Here is a 21,183-nt window from a genome sequence, read left to right on the forward strand (position 1 = left end):
GGGGCCCCCATCAGCCTCCGCTTCCAACACCCGGCGCAATGACGCCGAAGTTTCCCCCCGGGCTCGGCTCGGGGAGCAGCGCTGCTCCCCCGGCTCCCCTTCGCCCTCCCGGCTCTCTCTGCCGCCCACTGGGGACCCTCCTCACCTGCCAAGTCCGGAGCGCCGGTGGAAGTTGCATGCATGCATGCAGGGCGCCGTGTTGCCATTGCATTGCACTGCACTCCATGCAACGCCTGCACGCATGCATTGCCTTGCACGCACGCCAAGGGGTCTCCCCGCGGTCCGATGCGTCCGCTCCGGCGCGGATGCAGCATTGCAAACCCCCCCCCGACGCAGCCCTACCTGGGGGGCAGCCTCCGCCTCCGCCTCCGCCTCCGCGGGGATCCCCGGGCTCCATCCTGCCGCCCGATCTCCGCGGGGGCGCAGGCAAGCTGCGCGGGGTCTGCGCGGAAGAGCCCCTGCCCGCCCGGCCGCCGCCGCTGCGCTCATTCCATGGCCGGGAGAAGAGCGCTTCAAACAAAACGCCCGGCCCGCCAGGCCACGCTGGGAAACGTAGTTCGCGCACCCCGCGCGGGCGCAGAGCCCAAGGGCGAGGGGACTACGGATCCCGGCAGCCCCCGCGCCGGGGACGGAGGGGGAGAGGCCGGGTGCAGGGATGGAGGGACGGGTAGGCGAGCGAGTGAGTGAGTGGCAGCCGCCAAGCCTTGGCCGAGAGCCAGGAAGGGCCTCCCCGGAGGAGGAGGAGGAGGAGGAGGGAGGCGCAGAGCGGGAGGGAGGGAGGGAACCCCAGGGGTCATCTAGTGACGGCGCCCCAATCGAAAATTTGACTTTAAAAAAAAATATATCTTTCGAATTTTTTAATTTTTCCGCGGCACACCAGGCAACATCTCGCGGCACACTAGTGTGCCGCGGAACAGTGGTTGGGAAACACTGGGCTAAGAAATGTGCTTGCAACTGTTGATGCAAGATTAAGCAGCTAAATAAACTCAAGAATTTATTTGTAACCTTATAGTGAAGCTGGAGTGTGCTATACTGTATTGTATAATCACACAAAAAATCCTATGGAGATGACCCCTCAGAAGGCTATTATTGTTATTGTTATATTATTATTATGCCACCCATCTGAATGAGTTGCCCCAGCCACTCTGGGCAGAAGGCTGCCTTCAGATGTCTTCTGAAAGTCAGATAGTTGTTTATTTCCTTAACATCTGATGGGAGGGCATTCCACAGGGCAGTTGCTACTACCAACAAGGCAGGTAGTTACTGGGATTGTTTGTCTATAAGGAGACGATCCCTTAGATTTTTCTAATCTAACTCATGACCCACTGAGATAACTGCCTAAGTGTCCCATCTGTTCTGAAGGGCTTCAGAATTAAAATTCATTGTTAGAAAGTTCTTAATCATGTTGTAGGATGACTCCTGAACCAGGTTTAAATCCAAAAATCTCACCCACACTTTAATATACTAGCTCAGTATCTTAATTATGAATGTCAAAATGCATGTCGATAGGTAACTGATCTGTCCCCCATGAATTGGCAGCCTTCAGTGGCGTCGAAACTTTTTTCAAAGAGGTCCAAATTTGATGAAGTGAAGGGCCAACCAAATCCTTTTTTTAGGATTGAAGTTGTTGACCTTTTTTATGATTTTACCCCAAAGTTGTTTAGCTTTTTTTTAGGATTGAAACTGTTGAGGTTTTTAGGGTTTTACCCCAGGAAATAAACTGCCACAGGGGCCGACCAGCGGGCCAGATTAGGCCCCCAAAACGAACTTTGGACATACCTACACGAAAGTCTTATTACTGTGTCTTATATTGTACACCTGACCCATGGTTAAACTCTGATCTATTTATTGTGCCTCTTGACATTCTGAAATACATGCACCCAATCTGAACATAACCCTAAGCCTAAATTGCATGGCAGCAGCTGGACTAGGGGAAGAGCACTGCAGCTGTGAACTTCATTCTGAGAACCTGCTCATTTGCTCATGCTAAGCCATGGCTGGCTAAATTTTACATGCAAAATGGGCCATAATCTAACTGCAGTGTTATCTAATCTGATGACAGAGCCACACTTGTTTGTGAACTAAAATTGGAGGTGCACTTCGTTCTTAGAGAAATATAGGAATTTAAAGCATATTGGAATAAGAATTGCTTATTCTTAGAGTAGCCCATCCTTATGTTTACTTGCTGAGGGTAGGTAATTCTGTTTCATCTCTGTATTGGAAATGGGCCATTTTTTTTCTGCACATGAAGGGCACCTACTAACCAAAAAAACACAAAAGCAAACCACTAAAGGGAAACAGAAAAGAAAAAAGTATTGCAAAAGCTAAATGCGCATTCTGTTCCTTGCAGCGGTGCCTCTTCATTGAATTAACTGCTGTACAGATGGAACATTTTGGAAGAGTCAGTGTTATGTGATGTCACCTTATCACTTTATTAACATTGCCACTGGAAATGCCACTACACTTTCCTGTTAATGAAATTTAAATAAGAAAAAGGCATACACTTATTTTGCAGCTAGTAAAGGTTTTAGTGAGGGATCATTCAGTCATTTCCTGCCATGAGAACACCTATTCTTAATCAAGGGAATGCCAGTGTTAACCTTCGTGTGCAGAGTCAAACCAATATAAACATACACTATAATATTATATAATAAAGCAGATTTCTTTGCTGCGGCTGTATCCCTTGACTCAGGTGAATTTGCAGCTGATGCAGTATCCTCCTCCCATCTATAGTTCAGCACAGGCCAGCGAGTGATTCAGCACTTTCTGTGGCAGCAGAGCTTGGGGGAAAGCTCAGTAAAAAAACAGTTGCATCATTCTGAACAAAGTTCATAGCTTAAAACCATAAGAATTACCACCTTTGGATTTTACTTTATTTAAAAGCATTTTGAAACAGCTTACATTTTTAAAATATATGACTGCTGTACAAAAAGAGTTTCTTTTTTTCTCTTTGCACAGCTAAAGTCAGTACATGTCCACGGCTGTACATTACATTGCAGGCAGGCATCAGGATAACCAGGTTATTTCAGAAAAGTGATAAAATGCACATGAATTCAGAATAAAGCCTTGCAAGGGCCTCTGCACCTAGATACTGTACAAGAAACTAGCTGCTGCTGGGAATGGTGCTCTCCTGTAAAGATAAGAGATAAGAGCATTGTTTTCACTGAATTGTAAGGGACCCAGAGGTGCATCTAGGCCAACTCTCTGCAGTGCAGGAATCCTGCCCACATCCATCCCTGCGTAGGTTAACAACCAGATACACGGACCCATTCTGCCACCTGAGTTTCTTAGAACCCACCTATTAAAGTCATAGGCACACTGACAAGGGGAGAACCATGATCATACTCCATAGAAAGTCCTTGGGCATTATGCCAAGCACCTTCCAAAACATATGAAGTGCACTTTTGGATAGAGACAAAGAAACAAGGGCGAACGTGAACAGATAACATATATATCATAGGGTCTTGCTTCTCAATTGAAATCCATGGCTGTCGTCCCCCCTTTGATCTCAAAAGAGCAACAGACTGTAAAAGTTTCAGAAAGGCAATTCATTTTTGAAGGTAGACCACCTTTCCCGATAAATCTTCTCTCCTCATAAGCCTGACAGAGTTCTGGAAGTCCTGAACTCTTCGCGTCGTATAGATCTCTTGCAGTTTCTTGTCGTTCAGATAATCCATGTATGGGAATGTGCTGGTCAGATATGGTTGCAGAGCAGAACTGCTTTGTCCGTTTGACTATTTAAACTGTTCTTTATTTGAAACGCAGGAAACAGCGGAAAAAGCTGCACGACCGCCTCCGGCAAGGCCTTCGATCTGAACGCAACCATAGAGTCAATATGGCCAATGGGCCTCACCACCCACACCCGCCGCCAGAAAATGTCCAGCTGGTGAATGTAAGTTTTGCAAGTGTAGCTCATCAGTTCATCACCAGTTTTTATCTGAGAGCCATTTAATCAGTTATCAGATAGAAATGATAAGCATGCTTCTCTCCCCCGCCCAAATAACTTGTTATTCTACCACAACCACCTAAAAAAGCAATTGTAAGAGTGAAGAAAGTTTTCCAATGTAACTGGTGTGCCAACCTGAATAAAATATGGGGGAGGCCAGGTAAGCCTCATCCCATATAATTGATCACAAGATGTGGCACATGCTCACCATTTGAATAACAATGCCCATTAACTTTTAGTGGGGGCTGAGCCCCCTCAAATATTTTATGGAGGATGCCAAAGGAACCCTAAGCCCTAGGAGTTGGCTCTTATGAATGTAACTCAGAATAATACTAATTTACAGACTTTCTTTTTCTGGGCAAAGGCATAATTGAAGTTACATAAATTAAAGTTATAGGGAATTCAAATCCTGGTAGTTCTTCTATATGAAATCATGGAAATTAGATTTTATCAGCACAGCAATGTAGAGACATCCTTTTGCACAGATTGTCCACAAAAGAGCAATCATGAACCCTGCACCTTGTCCAGACAACAACAGAACCTGAAGCTAGAAGCAGGGTATTTTTGTGGGCCCCCTTTCTGGTTTTGCACATGGAATTTTACTTTGAAAGCCATCTTAAGGACATAGAATATTAACGTCAAAATAATACTGAGCACTGCCAACTCAGGTTGAACCATCTGCCTAAGAGGTAGGCTACAAGAATGTTCATTCTCACAAAATGGAATCCATGTGAGGGGGAATATTCCCATGGTTGAAGCAAAGGATGTGCCATATCCTGTGTGGATCCCACGTTCATTCACTTTCTTAATCACAAGAGCAATCATGCCCTTGGTTCTCTGAGAAAGTAGAGAAGATTTCATTGCAGTTCTTTTGCCTGCCACCACTTTGTTTCAAGTAAAAGAGCTGCCCTTGGTCATACATAGCTCATGTAAAATATTACCAGTGTGGTGTAGTGGTTAAGAGCGGTGGACTTGTAATCTGGTGAACCGGGTTCGCTTCCCCGCTCCTCCACATGCAGCTGCTGGGTGACCTTGGGCCAGTCACACTTCTCTGAAGTCTCTCAGCCCCACTCACCTCACAGAGTGTTCATTGTGGGGGAGGAAGGGAAAGGAGATTGTTAGTCGCTTTGAGACTCCTTAGGGTAGTGATAAAGCGGGATATCAAATCCAAACTCTTCTTCATGTTCATTTCAGTGGAGGTTCTGCCCTCATAGCTTCCAAGATGTCTTTAGAGCCCAAACGTACTCCCAAGAAAGTGTTTCATGAATATGGAGGAGCTACTGGCTATGTTACTCAATGTACACACAGTGCTTAAGCGTAAATAGCATTAACAATGTGATTTCTCCTAATCCATGCCTGCTGGCAAAAGGAGAAGCAGCTTCCAATCCACTGCTACTGAAGAGCTTTTTCAGACATTCTCAGGTTGGTAGGGAGCAATGTCTGCTGGCCAGAACAGAAGTGGAGAGGTCTTTGCAAGATTAGACATGCAGGGCACCACCTCATTTGACAGGTGCCACTCTGAGCTAAGGAAAGGGCTAAAAAAAATGACAATGAGAGTTGAATGCAGTCCATGGCCTACTAGACAAGAAACCTGATTTATGGATTAAAGATAAAAGAATGGGGTGAACTCCTGAACAGAACCAAAATAGCACTCAGCTAGCAGTACATTTTACAGATGAACCAGAGCTACCTTGGGGGTAATCCTAAGGATCTTTGCAGTCAGTAAGAGTTTTGCCGTCAATTCCAGCGGACAAAGTATTTTACCTGTTCTCTGTGTTTAACCAGTGTAGATATTTCTCATATTACATCATTCCCTGAGAGAGCCAATTTGTAGACAAACTATGCCTGTTACTTAGGTACCACATAGGCGAACTATTTCTTCTGTCAATTGCTTTTTGAGCCATTAGGAAAGAATAGGCCAGAATTCAGACTCTATTGTTCCTATAAAGTCCCCAAATGATGGCCAAACTAAATATTTTGAAAGACTAGTTTGTAAAAACACAGGAAACTTATGCTGCCCCTAACACACTTCACAAAGAACTTAAGAACAGGTTGCCTCCTCACCACTGAAATTCAGGGGACCAACATTTATTTATTTTTTTGGTTGTTATGGGTGGAGAGAGAAGGTATTTGAAAAGGGAAGTCAAAACACATCCATAGCCCCTACTCAGAAGTCTTCCCCTTGGTTAGCCAGAGCATTAGGAGAAAGCCAGTCCATATTCTGGCCTGATGTGCTGTTATCAGAAAGCACCTTTAGTGCTGTAATTTTAGATAGCCAAACCTTTCTCCCTAACGAACTAGTTTGTAAGGTGGAGGGAGTTTCAGTGAGAGTATTCATAAATTTTATTTTTGCATTTTCTATTTTACATAAACAAGTGAATTAAATACATAAACATATAATCCCTTTTGACTTCCCTCCCCGCCCTCCATTGTGGATCTTAATGTAATGATTTCCCCCTCTGCATCTCTTTCATAACTCTTATTTTTTTATAAATCGTTTGTTAATCCATAGTTCAAATTTTTACCACAAGTTTTCTGTCAATCCTACCAATGTGTGTAATTGTTTGCAATAGCTTTTCAAATAAATCATAAACTTTCCCCATTCTTTATTAAAGACCTCCTGAGGTCTCAGTGGGAGTATTCAAGCACATTAACCTGCCAGACCAAATACACAGGGTTCTCCTGACACACACAGAAGCCACTGGTGGGGGGGGGGCCACGAGGGAGAGGAGAAAGGCCAGTTACACAAGTAGAAGCCCTTCCATTTAAAGGATTAATTGGGTGAATCCCATCCATGATGTATGAGTTGTGCTTATAAATATGAGTTGTGTCTCCCTTTTATTTAGCAATATGTATCAAAAAATGTAATATCCAGTGAGCATGCTGTGGAGAGAGAAACAGAGACATCATTTTCTACAAGCCACTATACCTCAACGACTCACCATTCCACAACGGTCACCCAGACACCTAGTCACAGGTAGGAGGCTGAAATAAAACCTGCAGGTTTTTGTTTCTTCCTGTTTTAAGGAAAGGTGCATCTTGGTAAACTTTTAACCATGTTGGACCTTTCCGGTGATTGCAACAAATCTTTGATTACAGAGACTTTTTACTGGGTGCTGAAATGTTCACATATTCTTCTAAACCATATTAAAAAGCAGCTTTTGTTGGCTGAGGGGAAGGGCTAAAGCAGTTGTCAACCTTTCGTGATTTTAGAGCCCATGTCTGTTGCAGAAGAGCTTTCCAAACTGTCTGTCGTCACAGGTTAGTGTGTCGGCTGCAGTGCATAGGTGTATCGCACTAACATTCCCTGCGCCCATCCCGGGGCTGGAAAGGGGTTAGTTTAACCTCTGATTTGCTAGTAAAACTGAATTAATGTATCTCAAAATGATACATGTCCAAAAAGTGTGTCACCAATGTGAACAATTCGGAAAGCTCTGTGTTGTAGTAATTTCATACCTTGATCACACTATTATTCTTAATGACTAATGCATCATATGAGTAACAAAGTAATCAAAGTAACAAGGTAATCAAATTTTTGTTCCTGGGTGTTGCAATTATTCCTTTGAATAATAGATTCATTCCTATTAAGTTGTTGTGTGGAATTAGGCTATGCCCAATTCTCATTGATGCCTCTGATGAGAACAATGTTGAGCAGTGTAATTCCTGCCCAATGTGTGACCCACAGAACTGAACATGTCTCACCAACCATATTTAGCTGCTTGCCATGTGCTTGAGAAGGGACGCGGGTGGCGCTGTGGGTTAAACCACAGAGCCTAGGGCTTGCCGATCAGAAGGTTGGCGGTTCAAATCCCTGCAACATGACCCGGAAGCTGTACGCCGGCTCCCATGGCCAATAAAGCAAGATGAGCACGGCAACCCCAGAGTCAGCCACGACTGGACCTAATGGTCAGGCGACCCTTTACCTTTACCTATGTGCTTGACAACCCTGTTTTTCTAGTGTCAGACATACAGAAAACTCTTAGTGGCCCCAAAATACCCTTGGACCCTACCATACAGGGGGCGGGCAGGCAGTTCAGCTTGGTGGATCACTGGTTGCGAAGGTCTGGCCATTTATTCCTTTGCATGATGGCAAAGCCCACTTACTTGGGAATAAGTCCTGTGCGATTTACTCCTGGGTAACCCGATATAGATACTGTAGGTGTTGCCACAGTTTACCACTCAAGGCTAGATGAACACACTCACATCCAAGTGTCTTCATCTTGCCTTTAAAGAAATACAAATATATGGTGGACGCTAGCCAGGCTATTCAGCTCTGTAGCCTATTTTAAAAACCATTTGCTCTTATTTTGTTTAATTTACTGTTTTGAAATGTGTGTATTCCTCTCCAGTGGTTTTATTTGAGAAGAGGTAAGCTACAGTATAGTGGATGCGGGTGGCGCTATGGGTTAAACCACAGAGCCTAGGGCTTGCCGATCAGAAGGTCGGCGGTTCAAATCCCCGCAATGGGGTGAGCTCCCGTTGCTCAGTCCCTGCTCCTGCCAACATAGCAGTTTGAAAGCACGTCAAAGTGCAAGTAGATAAATAGGTACTGCTCCGGCGGGAAGGTAAACGGCATTTCGATGCACTGCTCTGGTTCGCCAGAAGCAGCTTAGTCATGCTGGCCACATGACCCGGAAGCTGTATGCCAGCTCCCTCAGCCAATAAAATGAGTTGAGCACCGCAGGTCACGACTGGACCTAATGGTCAGGGGTCCCTTTACCTTTAAGCTACAGTATCCCCCCTCTCTCCCACAGCAACCCTTTCCGCTCTTATCTGTGGTTTGTGTATCCAACAATTAGGTTTTAATGAGGATGTGCAAGACCATTAGTGATATTCCGAATAAATTCCAAGTAAATATGCTTATAGTGAACTTCATAATTTATTCAGAGCATATAATTTCTTATTTGTTTATATAATTTGGCTTTCCTTGACACAGAGCAGTACCATTTGTTCCTTTGTATGACAGTCAAATCTTGAAGACTATGTCAGTTGAAGGCTGAAAGTTTCAAGGTATCCCCCCCCCCCATTTTGTGTACATAGTAGTTTTTTTAAGAATTATCTTCTTAATCAGCAGCATTAGAAAAACTTTACCTCTATGCACATTCCTGGATCATGCATTACATAGTTTACTCTTTCCAGTGTTAAATTTTAAAATATTCTCTTCTGTTCTTCCCAACGGCTTTTTATTAGTTGGAGCAACGGTCGGACGGAAAGCATAATCTCCGAAAGCCATTCTGTGCTTGTGAGCTCCTCAGTTGAGAACAGCCGGCATGCAAGTCCGTCAGGCCCCCGAGGGCGTCTCAATGGCATTGGAGGGCCACGGGAATGTAATAGTTTTCTCAGGCATGCACGAGAGACACCCGACTCCTACCGCGATTCACCACACAGTGAGAGGTACCTACAGCCAATAATTCGAAAGGTGTGACTATCTGGGATACAAGCCGGCAGAAATGAGTTCATTTTTAAAACTGCTTTTTCAGTCTTTCAAGAAATCCTTCGGTTTTTTGATTGTATGTTTGTTTATTCATCTCAAATTTAAAACTCAGTGATAGATGGGAGTTGGGGAGGGGGGGGGAGAGAGATTCTAAGCTGAGAGCAGACTTCTTTACAAGGGGATTTTATGATCTTCTGAATAATTAGCCAAAGATGTTGATCCCTCCCATGGCACAAAGTCTTTTGGAGTGGCTTTTTAGGAGGAAAGTGCAGCTTAAGTGCAGATGCAGCCAAAGTAGACTGTAAATAAAGCAGGTGATCAGAATAACTAGGAAAAGGTTCCTACCAGGAATTATGAAAGTCTGGTCTGCTTTTTCAACCTCCAACCTGATGCACCATGTGTGTAAGAGAGATGTGCTTAAACTATAACATTAATACACAGCATATACCCTTTTCCTTATTTTAATAAGAAATTTCGGTTGATTTATTCTCAACCTCTTTCAAAGCAAAAGATACAAAAAGCAGGTTGAAGGCATCTTCCCTTCCCTCAGTTGAGGTTTTGGGAGAAGAAAACTCCACTCACTTAGATACCACTAATTGATGTCGTAGTCACGTAGTTGCCTCAGTTCAACCATATATTTAACGTGCATCAATTCCTATTAAGAGAAATGTGGAATATAGAATAAGCACCACTGAATTATTGTTTATGTGACTATTTATTATCAGAGTAGGGCCCACTTGATTCTTCTCCAGGAGGTCTCTGTTAACTTCCTTTCTGGAAAGCAAATGCAGTGAACACTCGGGTTGCGAACGTGATCCGTGCGGGAGCCACGTTTGCAACCCGCAGTGGCACATCTGCGCATGCACAGGTTGCGATTCGGCACTTCTGCACATGCGCGACCGCCGAAACCTGGAAGTAACCCATTCCAGTACTTCTGGGTTTCGGCGCGTCTCTAACCTGAAAAAACACAACTTGAAGCGTCTGTAACCCGAAGTATGACTGTATCTGGAATATACTCCCATGACTCATACCCAGTGTGGCACAGCAAATGGAAGACACACATGGAGGAAATAAATCAATAGTAATGATAGATACATAACTAAAATCTATCATGTGAGACACGCACCTCTGAATAACCTTTACAGTATTATTTGCATGTAGTCATATGCCTGAAAGTCAGAAATGCCTGAAATGCTGCAGGGCCTTATAGTAGATTAATTAACTGGGAAGAGTGCTTCCATTGTGCTACTATTCTTAAACTTAGCCTTGAATGCGTTCTGAATTCATATGTAAATGAGCACCATGATGAAGATCCTTGGTGTAAAACCTTGAAATTCCTTTGACATCCATACAACCAATTTGCACTTTCCAGCCTTGAAATCTTTCAGCGCTTAAGATTAAATTTTCTCTTCTCTAAAGCTGATGGAAATGAATACCGCTGGAGATGTTATCTATATTTCATCATGGGTTGCTTATTCATTTTCATGAAAACTTGTGAAAATGAGGAACATTAATATATAAAATTTAATTATACATGCTAATCAGTTTTGTCTCAAGCATTGTACAGATTTGGAGTTTAGGAATGCAAGTATTTTATTTTATTTTTAGAAAATGAAGACGTGTATCACTGCAGCCCCACTAATGTAATTCAGTATTGCTAGCAATTTGGCAGGCTGTGCATCAAGAATCCAAATGGCTTGGGAACCTCCAAGAAATTATTTTTCTTAATGCTGTCACGTTTTTGTTCTTTCACTTAATTCTTCTCCAGCTCAATTTTATCTGTACTTCTTTAGGTACGTATCTGCTATGACAACACCAGCTCGCATGTCACCCGTAGATTTCCATACTCCAAGTTCTCCAAAGTCGCCTGCCTCAGAAATGTCTCCGCAAGTCTCCAGTTTAACAATGTCTGTCCCTTCTGTGGCAGTCAGCCCGTTTATAGAAGAGGAGAGGCCTCTCCTTCTGGTGACCCCACCCCGGTTACGGGAAAAATACGAGCATCACATGCAACAGTTCAACTCCTCTTACCACCACAACCCCGCGCATGAAAGCGGCAGCCTGCCACCAAGTCCGCTGAGGATAGTTGAGGACGAGGAATACGAAACCACACAAGAGTATGAACCGACGCAAGAGCCCCCCAAAAAACTAGTCAACAGTCGGAGGGCCAAAAGAACAAAGCCCAATGGCCATATTTCCAATAGGCTGGAAATGAACACCGACACAAGCTGTGAGAACAGTAGCTCAGAGAGCGAAACAGAAGATGAGAGGATAGGGGAAGATACACCTTTTCTGAGCATACAAAACCCCATAACAGTCGACCTGGAATCAGCTACTGCATATCGACTGGCTGACACCAGGACTACCCAAAACAGTCGGTTCTCAACACAGGAAGAATTGCAAGCAAGATTGTCCAGTGTAATAGCTAACCAAGATCCCATCGCTGTATAAAAGAGAGAGAGAGCGAGAGAGAGAGAAACACTTAAAAAAAAAAAAAACAACCCACATAGATTCACATGTAAAACTTTATTTTATATATTGAAGTACTCCACCTTTAAATTAAAAACAATTTATTTTATTTTAGCAGTTCCGCTATTAGGATTAAAAAAGACAAAACAGGAAAAAAACTTTTATAAATTAAATATATAATGTATATACAAAAAGTGTTATGTGCCATATGTAGCAATTTTTTTACAGTATTTCAAAAATGAGAACGATATCAATGGTGCCTTTATGTTATGTTATGTTGAGAGCAAGTTTTGTAAAAGTTACAAGTGATTGCTGTTCCACAGTATTTCGCAGAAGTCTCTAACATTCTGGGTTATATCTTCCCCACAACCTCTGCCCACAACCCGGTCCCCTTTTTTTCTTTGTGCATTGCATTAGTGGCGACTGGCTGTACAACTTGCAAGAACTGCAACAGTCCCTGTGTTTGCTTGCTGTAGCCCCTGGTCAAAAACGTTCTGTACTGGCATAGCTACCTAAAGAACAAAGCATACGCCTTTCTTTTATAAGAGGTGGTTATTTCCTTACCTTATACGAGTTGGGTTTTGTCTGCTCTCTCACAGGACCACGGTTTGCTTCGGGAGCCTTGAAGGAAATGGTAGAGCCAAATGTTATGCCATTGTTTACGACAGGTCAATACCAAAAGACGTAAAGCTATATTAAATATTTGACAGAAATACTGTGGGCTTTAAGTTTAATATAATCAGCCAAGAATCTCCCTGAACCTCTATAATTTTTTGTAATCGTGTTTCTTTGAAACACAAGTTCAGGCTTGCTTGGTCACAAAAAGTAAATGCACCATAATCCAGCAGGGAAGTCCTCCTATGCAACCAACTTTGAAATAAATGGGAACTATATATCAGGCCTTTTGACCAACTCCTATTTATTCCAGTGTGGTTTATACAGAAGAACACCCTGCTGCATTGTGCCCAAGGTAAGTTGGTTGCAGTTCCTGGGTAAAATATTAGACCAGCTTTTGTAACCAAACAAAAAAAGAGGGGACTCATAGTGCGGGGAATTAAAATGCCAATGATAAAACAGTCATTTTGAACCTGTATCTGTACCCCTACCATGGAGTGAAATCTGGTGCGCTTCAAATGGGTAACATTTTTTTATGTTCAAACTGGAAAACAAATGTCTCTTCTACGGGGAGGATCTCTTCCTTTGCAATCATTGGAATTTAAACATACTTAACTTTGGTTAGATTTGGATTGAGCCCAAAACTGCCAACTTACATACAAGATGAAACCCAAATGAGCTAGAAAGAGAGGTCTGGTGGTGAAAGGCTAAACATTTAGTAAAATTGAAGGAAAGTGTTGATCTGTATTGGTTTTCATCTAAATATCTGTAAGGCAAAAAATTGTACATTTGTCAAGCATGCATTTTGTTAGATAGATAATGCTACTAATCAATCAAATGACTTTTTTGCCCCTGTCACCTAGAAGGTGAGCTACGCAAGACCCTCTTTTTAGAGAAAAGGGGAGTGCAAAAGGGGATCATCTCCCCGCATCACTTTTCACCTAGCCAAACGTATTCCTCAGAGCTCAACTGAGGATAAAAGAGCTGGGGGTAGGGCAGGCTGTATGGGGATATGCTGCAGGTAGGCCTCCCCTCCATTTTATCCTTAAAATGTGGGACCTCTTACCCTGATTTTATGTGTGAGTGAGGCAGTCTCTGGTTTAAACAAATAGGTATCCCATCTAGTTTGGTCCTTAGGCACCAGGAATAGAGTTATTTCAACTTCTCACTTTACAAGCCAACAGCCCCTTGTTGGACCTGAGTTTGGGTCAGAATGATAGTCCTAGCCTTTATACATCTCAGTTTGTGCAGCACAGACTGGTGACCGAAGGTGGTATTTTCATTTATTTTTGTGAATGAAAAATAAGGTTGGTTGTGCTGACATTGACTCTCAGGAGAGGGTTAGGAAAAACAAATCTGTTCACAGTTCGTAACTAGTCCTTTGAGTTCAGTTAACACTGATGTATGAGGCTGAGATCTTTGCAACTCCCAGAGAGCCTAATCTGGATAATGTAACTTGAGTGCACCGTAGTCTAAGGCTGCAGTCCTAATCCTATGTACCAGGAGAAACTTAATCAGTAGGATTTACTTCTGCATAAAGCTATTTAGAATCATGTTGTAACTGTTGATTAAGTTATATTACAGGGGGGAAACCATTGAAACAACTTTCCTGCAATGTAATTTACATGAACACAAGCTTGAAGTTTCCATTTCATCATACTGACTTCAAGCGCATGTTTAAGTGCTTTGCTGAGTATTGGCTGCCGGTTCAGAACCTAACAAGGGAATGTTTTCTAGCATTAGCTTCCTGGCACTCTGGGATTCAGCAGTATTATCTTCCTTTACTGGTGAAGATCTTGTTTTCTCAAGGCAAGAGAAAGCATTGCTCTGTTACCCAGAAACCCTACACAGTCTCCTAAGCCAGCTCAAAACATTACATGGCTATAAAAGTTACACTGCATTGGTCAAGTAAGTCACAAAAATATAACAGTAAGAGGCAGAAGGAAGGAGATTCTTCACCAATCCCCAACATTAAACCTAAACCCTGACACTGGCCTTGGAAATGCATACCTTCCGCAGTCATCTTTATTCCACTTCCTAAGGTTTCACATTAAGGTGAGCTACTACTTCAGTTTTGAGCTCTAGTGTGAGTTAGGCCCTGCTACTGTGTGGATCTGAGAAAAGAGTTTAAATTGAAAACGGATCAGCTTTAATCCACTTTACAGAGCAGCTGATGTCAGACCTCAATGTTTGGACTGAGTACAATACTGTGCAGTTAAAAAGACATCAATAGAAGCTGCAGACTTCTCATTAATATTCCCAATAGATTTCTTCATTGTACTTGTCTTCCTTTTAGCTGTGTTTGTTTTGCTCCATTTTGTCACATAACAGAAAGGGAAATCACTAGACCTCGTTCTTCACCCATGTCAGTTTTGATCCTAACTAAATTCACTCTTCCTAACCTAGGACTCTGCAGGCTTTTGCTTGTCTTGCCACTTCCCACCCCCACCCAGTCTTTCCTCTGAAATGGAGTAAAATTCATTGGGTTTTCCAGCGATTGACAATTCAGCGCTAAATAGTGAATTTTCCCAGGGAAAAAGGCGGGGCAATCAGAAAACCTCTTAGTGCACGACTGTACAGGATTTTACCATTATTCTGTGGTGCAGTGCACCCCTGCAAGTCCAGAAAATGTTACCAGTTACATGATGTTTTGTGTACCTACCCCACTCCCTTTAATGCTGAACATTCATGATTTCTCGAAATATGTTGTGCAGACTACTGCAAGATGAAAACTGAATGTGGTACATCAGCCCATCCAAAAACCGAAGAAATAGCACATACTTTTATTACCTTTTGTCCCTTTCTGCTGGCTAGCGTCATTGTTGATAAAGGTTGCTGGATCTCACACTGCTCTGTTAAGCTCCTGTCTAGGCAAGGAGCTGTCACATTTCTCCATTTAGCACCCTGCTGCAGCTGACAAGTCGCCACTAGAAACTGCCTGTTAAAATCATAAAAGTGGGGAAAGAGTATAAGGGCTTAATATTATCCCAGTATTGTAATAATATCTTGGAGGGTAAGTCTGCGTATATATGATATATAAAATATATTTGGTGATACATTACCAAAGGATATTTTAAAGTAATAGCTAAGTGTGACTTTCCCCTGGCAAGGTGATAAAAGTTAAAGAGTTCCGCCAAAAGTAGCAAGCATTCAGAACGGTTATTACATCTCTTATGCTGACATTTTATTGATGTAAAATAAAATAAAAAGTTATTTGCTACAGCTGAGGTCAGCATTTCCAAGGTCCGTATGCACTATCATGGATTTGAATGCCGTGGTAGAGGAATTATCAATTTAAAATGTCAGTGCAAATGCATTTTGTTGTTCATTCTATCTGCAACTACAATATAGAAAGTAGGTCTCATTCTTATGCACCAGTTTTATCATTGTTTCCATATTGACAATATATCCTCAGCTATGCTCAAGCATCTGTCATTAGCTGCTGTGCAATAATATAATTAATTAAAAGTTACTAGGGAAATTCTGGAAAGAATGGATTAAAGAGATGAGAAAGTCAGTAGCTAAAATCGGGGGGGGGGGTATATCTATGCATTTTACTATTATTTTGCAGTTTGGAATGATCACTTCATTAACGAGAGCAAACACCTATGAATGAGTAAAATATTTGTGAAGCGGATGTTTATAACCGAATCACAGAAAGGCTGCAGAGAATTAGGTGTCTTTTGCTAGATCTCTTAAGTTCTTCTGAAAACAGTCTTGTGTACAAAGTACTACATCTGATTTTAAGTGGTTAGACGATGAGGGGATTGGTAATACTTCCATGCGCCCAAGTAAAAATGGGTTACCTATGTATCACCACCTTTGCTTTAAAAATATCTGGAATGTGCTGTACATTAACAACAGTCCTCTGAAATGTAGTAGCTTCTCTCTTTTCTGTTCTTAAAGCTCTGTTCTCTGAAGCACATGAGGTCATAGATTTCCAAAATGGGAACAGTACAAAAGAATCTGTTTTAAAACAACTTTTTTCCCAGTTGTTGTGATTGCTAAGGGGCCCACAGCCATTAAAATCTAAAAAAGAGAGAAGCCAGCAATGATCAGCCGATTCAAGTGGTTTAAAATTTAGGCACAATTTTTTGAAGTAGCTTAAGTTCAATGAAAAACTGGTGGTAAGGCCTTTTAGACTTTTTAAAAAATCTCAGCATTACAACCCTAAGACAATACAGCGAAACCTCGGGTTTCGAACGTCTCTGTTGACGAACATTTCAGAACACCCAAAACCCGGAAGTAAATGCTTCCATACGAGCCTCGGAAGTCGAACTTCCAAGGTGGCGTCTGTTTTGAGTTTCCCTATTGTATTGAGGCTTCTGCATTGAGTTTTCAGTTTCCAAACATCTTGGAAGTCGAATGGTCTTCCGGAATGGATTATGTTCAAAAACTGAGGTTCCACTGTATACAGAGTGGCTTAAGACAGGGATGATGATCTTGCAGCCATCCAGGAGTCATGGAACTTCAATTCCAATCATCGCTGACCACTGGTCAGTGACAGCCATGCAGATGCTGGAGGAAGTGTGTAAGAACAGAGGGCACAAACAGAGGTCAACAAAACATTCTGATCAGCATAAAGCTTCCCGTTAGTTCATATATACATGAACTTTGGTCTCTTGTTAATTGTTTGGTCTCTCGTTACTTGTTTACAGTTAAATGTATTATGTTAAAAGAGTTTATTTTGGATGACAGGAACATTCCATCTGGGTTATTAATCGGCAATGGCTCATTTGCACATCTGCAGCAATGCTGCATCTATGACAGAGAAACATGAGGAAATAAATCAAACGCTTAGACAACAGCTGTGGTAATGAGCAAGAATTTCTGACCCATCAAAGCAAGCTCTAGAAAAAGCTGCTATTATGATTAATATTTTTTAAAAAGCAACTTCAATTCTCAGGGCACTCTGTTCTAATGCATTCAAGCTTTGCACCATCATCCTGTGTTTATTAGGTATAGTCTCCCGTCTCCCACTTAATGTTTGCTAAAAACGTGTCCTGAACGAAACAGCAGTCAAAATAAAGAACTCCTATTCTGAATGTAGTTCATGCTCCCCTGTGGCAAATAGTACCCTATCTCTTAAGAAAGAGCATGGCAGACCCAGCTCTGCAGCTGCTATGGCGCATCAGAGTTCTCCGCACAAGTAAATATCTGCCAACGGATAATTTGTCTGCATCCTTATTTTGTATCCCATCTCACCCTGCCATTAATGCACAACCAACAATATAGGCGATGCCCAACATTGGAGTAAACCCATTGAAATCAATTGGCTTAGGTTCATTTGTTTCAGTGGGTCTACTCTGGGTAACAGTCTTATGTGTTTCCTTTTACCTCTTATTTCTTGATCCCAAAGCTGCCACCATGTTCATATTTTCCCTCAGCTCCTTCATCTTAATCCAGCTAAGGATTGGCACCTTAAGCATTTAGAAAGCCTGGCTAACAGTGCACATCTTTCACTTGGAGACAAAGCAAAGGCTGTTCTCACTCTTTTCCAGTACTGGCTGAATTCCTACCAGCCGTGGCAATATCCAACAAACCAAACATATATATACGAAATGCTGCAGAGAAATGTAGACAATTAAATGGCCACATACCATTTTAAGTATATATTCTTTTTTCTGTAAATACATCTTGTACATACGTGGATGTTCCCCCACAATCATTTATTGTCTTTATTGTCTTTATGAGTTATATATCAGTTATATCACTGTAAATAACAATGTTCTTTATTATTTATATTTAGGCATTTAAGAGAAAGAAAAGAGGAAGTCTTTTATTTTAAGATAAATGTCAAAAAATGTTTGGTTATACCTTCTCCCTCCCCTCCCAAAAAACCCCTATAATGTATCCATTAATTTTCATATATATATGAAAATTATATATAGTTTTCATATGTATATATATATATATTATTTATTGGTTTGGAGAGAATGTATCTGTAATGGAAAATGTACAAGGAATGCACAGTGGAAGGCCGCAAGGTACTGATAAACTAAAGAATCTATAATCCCAAATATTAAGCAATAAGCAATTGTTGATTTATTTAACGTTTTGTTGTTCATTTTCAGTAAAGAGGTGCTGGAATAAATTGCTACTGTGTAGTATTGGCACAGTTGCTCTGTAGACCATTTCAGTCCATGAGAGTTCTCCCAACCCCACCTGCTCCTCCAGTTCCTGGCACTTGTGTCCAACTATAATGGCAGAGTTCTAATGTCATCTATGTTCAGACATCTGTTTGAGAAAAAGTTTGATTCTTTGTTGTCAGTTCCCCCTCCTCTTCCCAATTTCCTCTGTTCTTATTTCTGGAGTAGAGTTGACCATCCAAGTCTGTTACTTGTTGCCTATGTTCTTAGAGATCACATGTCTAATTGCTGCTAAGCAGTTTGGCATTAATCAGGGTTCAATAAAACAATTAACAATAATTCAGCGACATGTCTGACATGTCCTTAATGTCGCTAGCAGAAACAGCGCAAAAATGTTAGCGGCGGTGGTAGGAATGTGGAAGGGAGAACAAGAACCCACAAACTGCAGTGTTATGTATACATGGCTAATTGCAACCATTTCATGGTAACAAAGGCACTGTTAGCAAGAAGCTACAGCCAATCCCATCTTCCTGACAAGGGCACCTGTGTGCATGCTCATTTTCAAATACCTGCTTCTCACATTTGTATACACCTACATAATTCACTTTTACATTGTCAGAACTATTAGCTGTGCACCTTGAAAGGAGAGGGGTGAAGAAGACTGTCACATTGCAAACCGGTCCGTATCCTGAAAAGCAATGGAACTAATTTTCACTATGACCACAGCATCCCTTTGTGAAGCTTAATTCCAGCATCAGGTGCATATGCACTATACAATAGAACGCTTGTGGGCCACTCATTGCCACACAGTACCCTGGTTCAGATAATTGGCTTACAAGATGCTGCCCATCCAGACCATCATCATTCTATTAATTGACCCAGGGTATATTTTCTCCACAAATATCCACACACATCAGGGCTGACCAGTGCATGTTTCAAAAATCCAATGATTTAAAGGGAAAAGCCTCTTGGGAGACACAGTTATTCATAACTTTACCCTATAGTAAAGTTAAAGGTACCCCTGACCATTAGGTCTAGTCGCGGACGACTCGGGGGTTGTGCGCTCATCTCGCTCTATAGGCCGAGGGAGCCGACATTTGTCCGCAGACAGCTTCCGGGTCATGTGGCCAGCATGACTAAGCTGCTTCTGGCAAACCAGAGCAGCGCACGGAAACGCCGTCTACCTTCCCGCCAGAGCTGTACCTATTTATCTACTTGTCCTTGATGTGCTTTTGAACTGCTGGGGGGGGCAGGAGCTGGGACCGAACAACGGGAGCTCACCCTGTTGCGGGGATTCAAACTACCGACCTTCCAATCGGCAAGCCCTAGGCTCTGTGGTTTAGACCACAGTGCCACCCACATCCCTATTACTATATACATATATACTATCCCATAGAAACAGCATATTTATGACATGCTCTTTTGGTAGACCAGCATCACAGTTGCACACGGAGTAGACAAAGGAATTTGCTCAACCCACCCAGCTGAAAAATAGGGAACACAGCATGATCGGCTGGGATGGGTAGAGCATGAGGCTCTTGATCTCAGGGTTGTGGGTTCAAACTCCACATTGGATGAAAGATTCCTGCATTGCAGTAGATTGGACTAGATCACTCTTGTGGTCCCTTCCAACTCTACAATTCTGATTCTAATGGAGAGCAGACAAAATCAGGAAAGAAGAGCAGATTAAGTAGAGTTAGAAAACCGCTCTACGGTGCTTACAGCTACAAACGTTTTTAAACTATTCTTTGCTCACTCAATTTAGGTTCCACCTTTTCTGATATTTTCTGCCAAAGACAAACTCATAATTTTTCAGTGAAGCAAATGACCAGGGCTTTTTTTCCCAGTTAGAACTCATTAGAACTCAGTTCCGGCACCTCTCAGGTGGGCGCCATTGCCATTCTAAGAGAACAAAGGTTCATGATGAGTTCTGGTACCTCTTTTTCTAGAAAAATAGTACTGCAACTGACAATTTGCATATTAGAAAGGGCAGATAAATTCCACACACACACTTCAGCTCCAGTACTTTAAAGGTAAAGCAACCCCTGACCGTTAGGTCCAGTCGTGGCCGACTCTGGGGTTGCGGCACTCATCTCGCTTTATTGGCCGAGGGAGCCAGTGTACAGCTTCCGGGTCATGTGGCCAGCATGACTAAGACGCTTCTGGCGAACCAGAACAGTGCATGGAAACACCGTTTCCCTTCCCGCCAGAGCGGTACCTATTTATCTACTTGCACTTTGATGTGTGTTCGAACTTCTAAGTTGGCAGGAGCAGGGACTGAGCAATGGGAGCTCACCCCATTGCGGGGATTCGAACTGCCGTCCTTCTGATTGGCAAGTCCTAGGCTCAGTGGTTTAACCCACAGCACCACCCGCGTCCCTCTGCAGTACTTTAGCTGGGTACAATTATCCTAAGTCAGAGTATTGGCTCATCTAACTCAGCATTGCCTCTATGATGGCTGGGAGGCTCTCTGGGGTTTTAGGCATGTCTCTCCCAGCCATAACTAAAGATGCTGGAACATTCTGCATACAAAGTGGGTGATCTGCCACTGAGTGGAAGTGCTTCCTTCCCTTAGGAGAAGTTGCATCAAACGGCAGGCAAAAGTAGTTTTCTAATGCTCATGCCACGTCCTC

The 21,183-nt window shown here is 42.4% G+C and overlaps 1 protein-coding gene and 1 long non-coding RNA gene across 21 annotated transcripts in view; one reads left to right on the forward strand and one right to left on the reverse strand.

Annotated features, from left to right (window-relative positions):
• Positions 1-11,878, forward strand: part of NRG1 (neuregulin 1) — a 493,798-nt gene extending 481,920 nt beyond the window's left edge. For all 20 annotated transcript variants that reach the window (XM_083481457.1, XM_083481455.1, XM_083481459.1 and 17 more), the window contains 4 exons: positions 3,766-3,892; positions 6,793-6,923; positions 9,137-9,340; positions 11,174-11,878. In XM_083481457.1, the coding sequence (XP_083337583.1) occupies positions 3,766-3,892; positions 6,793-6,923; positions 9,137-9,340; positions 11,174-11,828 (1,117 nt within the window). In that variant the 3' untranslated portion in view covers positions 11,829-11,878. The remainder of the gene's footprint in view (positions 1-3,765; positions 3,893-6,792; positions 6,924-9,136; positions 9,341-11,173) is intronic.
• The window catches only part of LOC310696278, a 51,656-nt gene continuing 36,346 nt past the window's right edge, over positions 5,874-21,183 (reverse strand). The window contains exons 3-4 of the long non-coding RNA XR_014520509.1: positions 8,678-15,399; positions 5,874-8,584 (exon numbers count right to left, since the gene is read on the reverse strand). This is a non-coding gene — a long non-coding RNA (uncharacterized lncRNA). The remainder of the gene's footprint in view (positions 8,585-8,677; positions 15,400-21,183) is intronic.

Source organism: Podarcis liolepis (genome assembly GCF_965112155.1).
Source record: "Podarcis liolepis genome assembly, chromosome: 17".
Taxonomy (NCBI): Eukaryota; Metazoa; Chordata; class Lepidosauria; order Squamata; family Lacertidae; genus Podarcis; species Podarcis liolepis.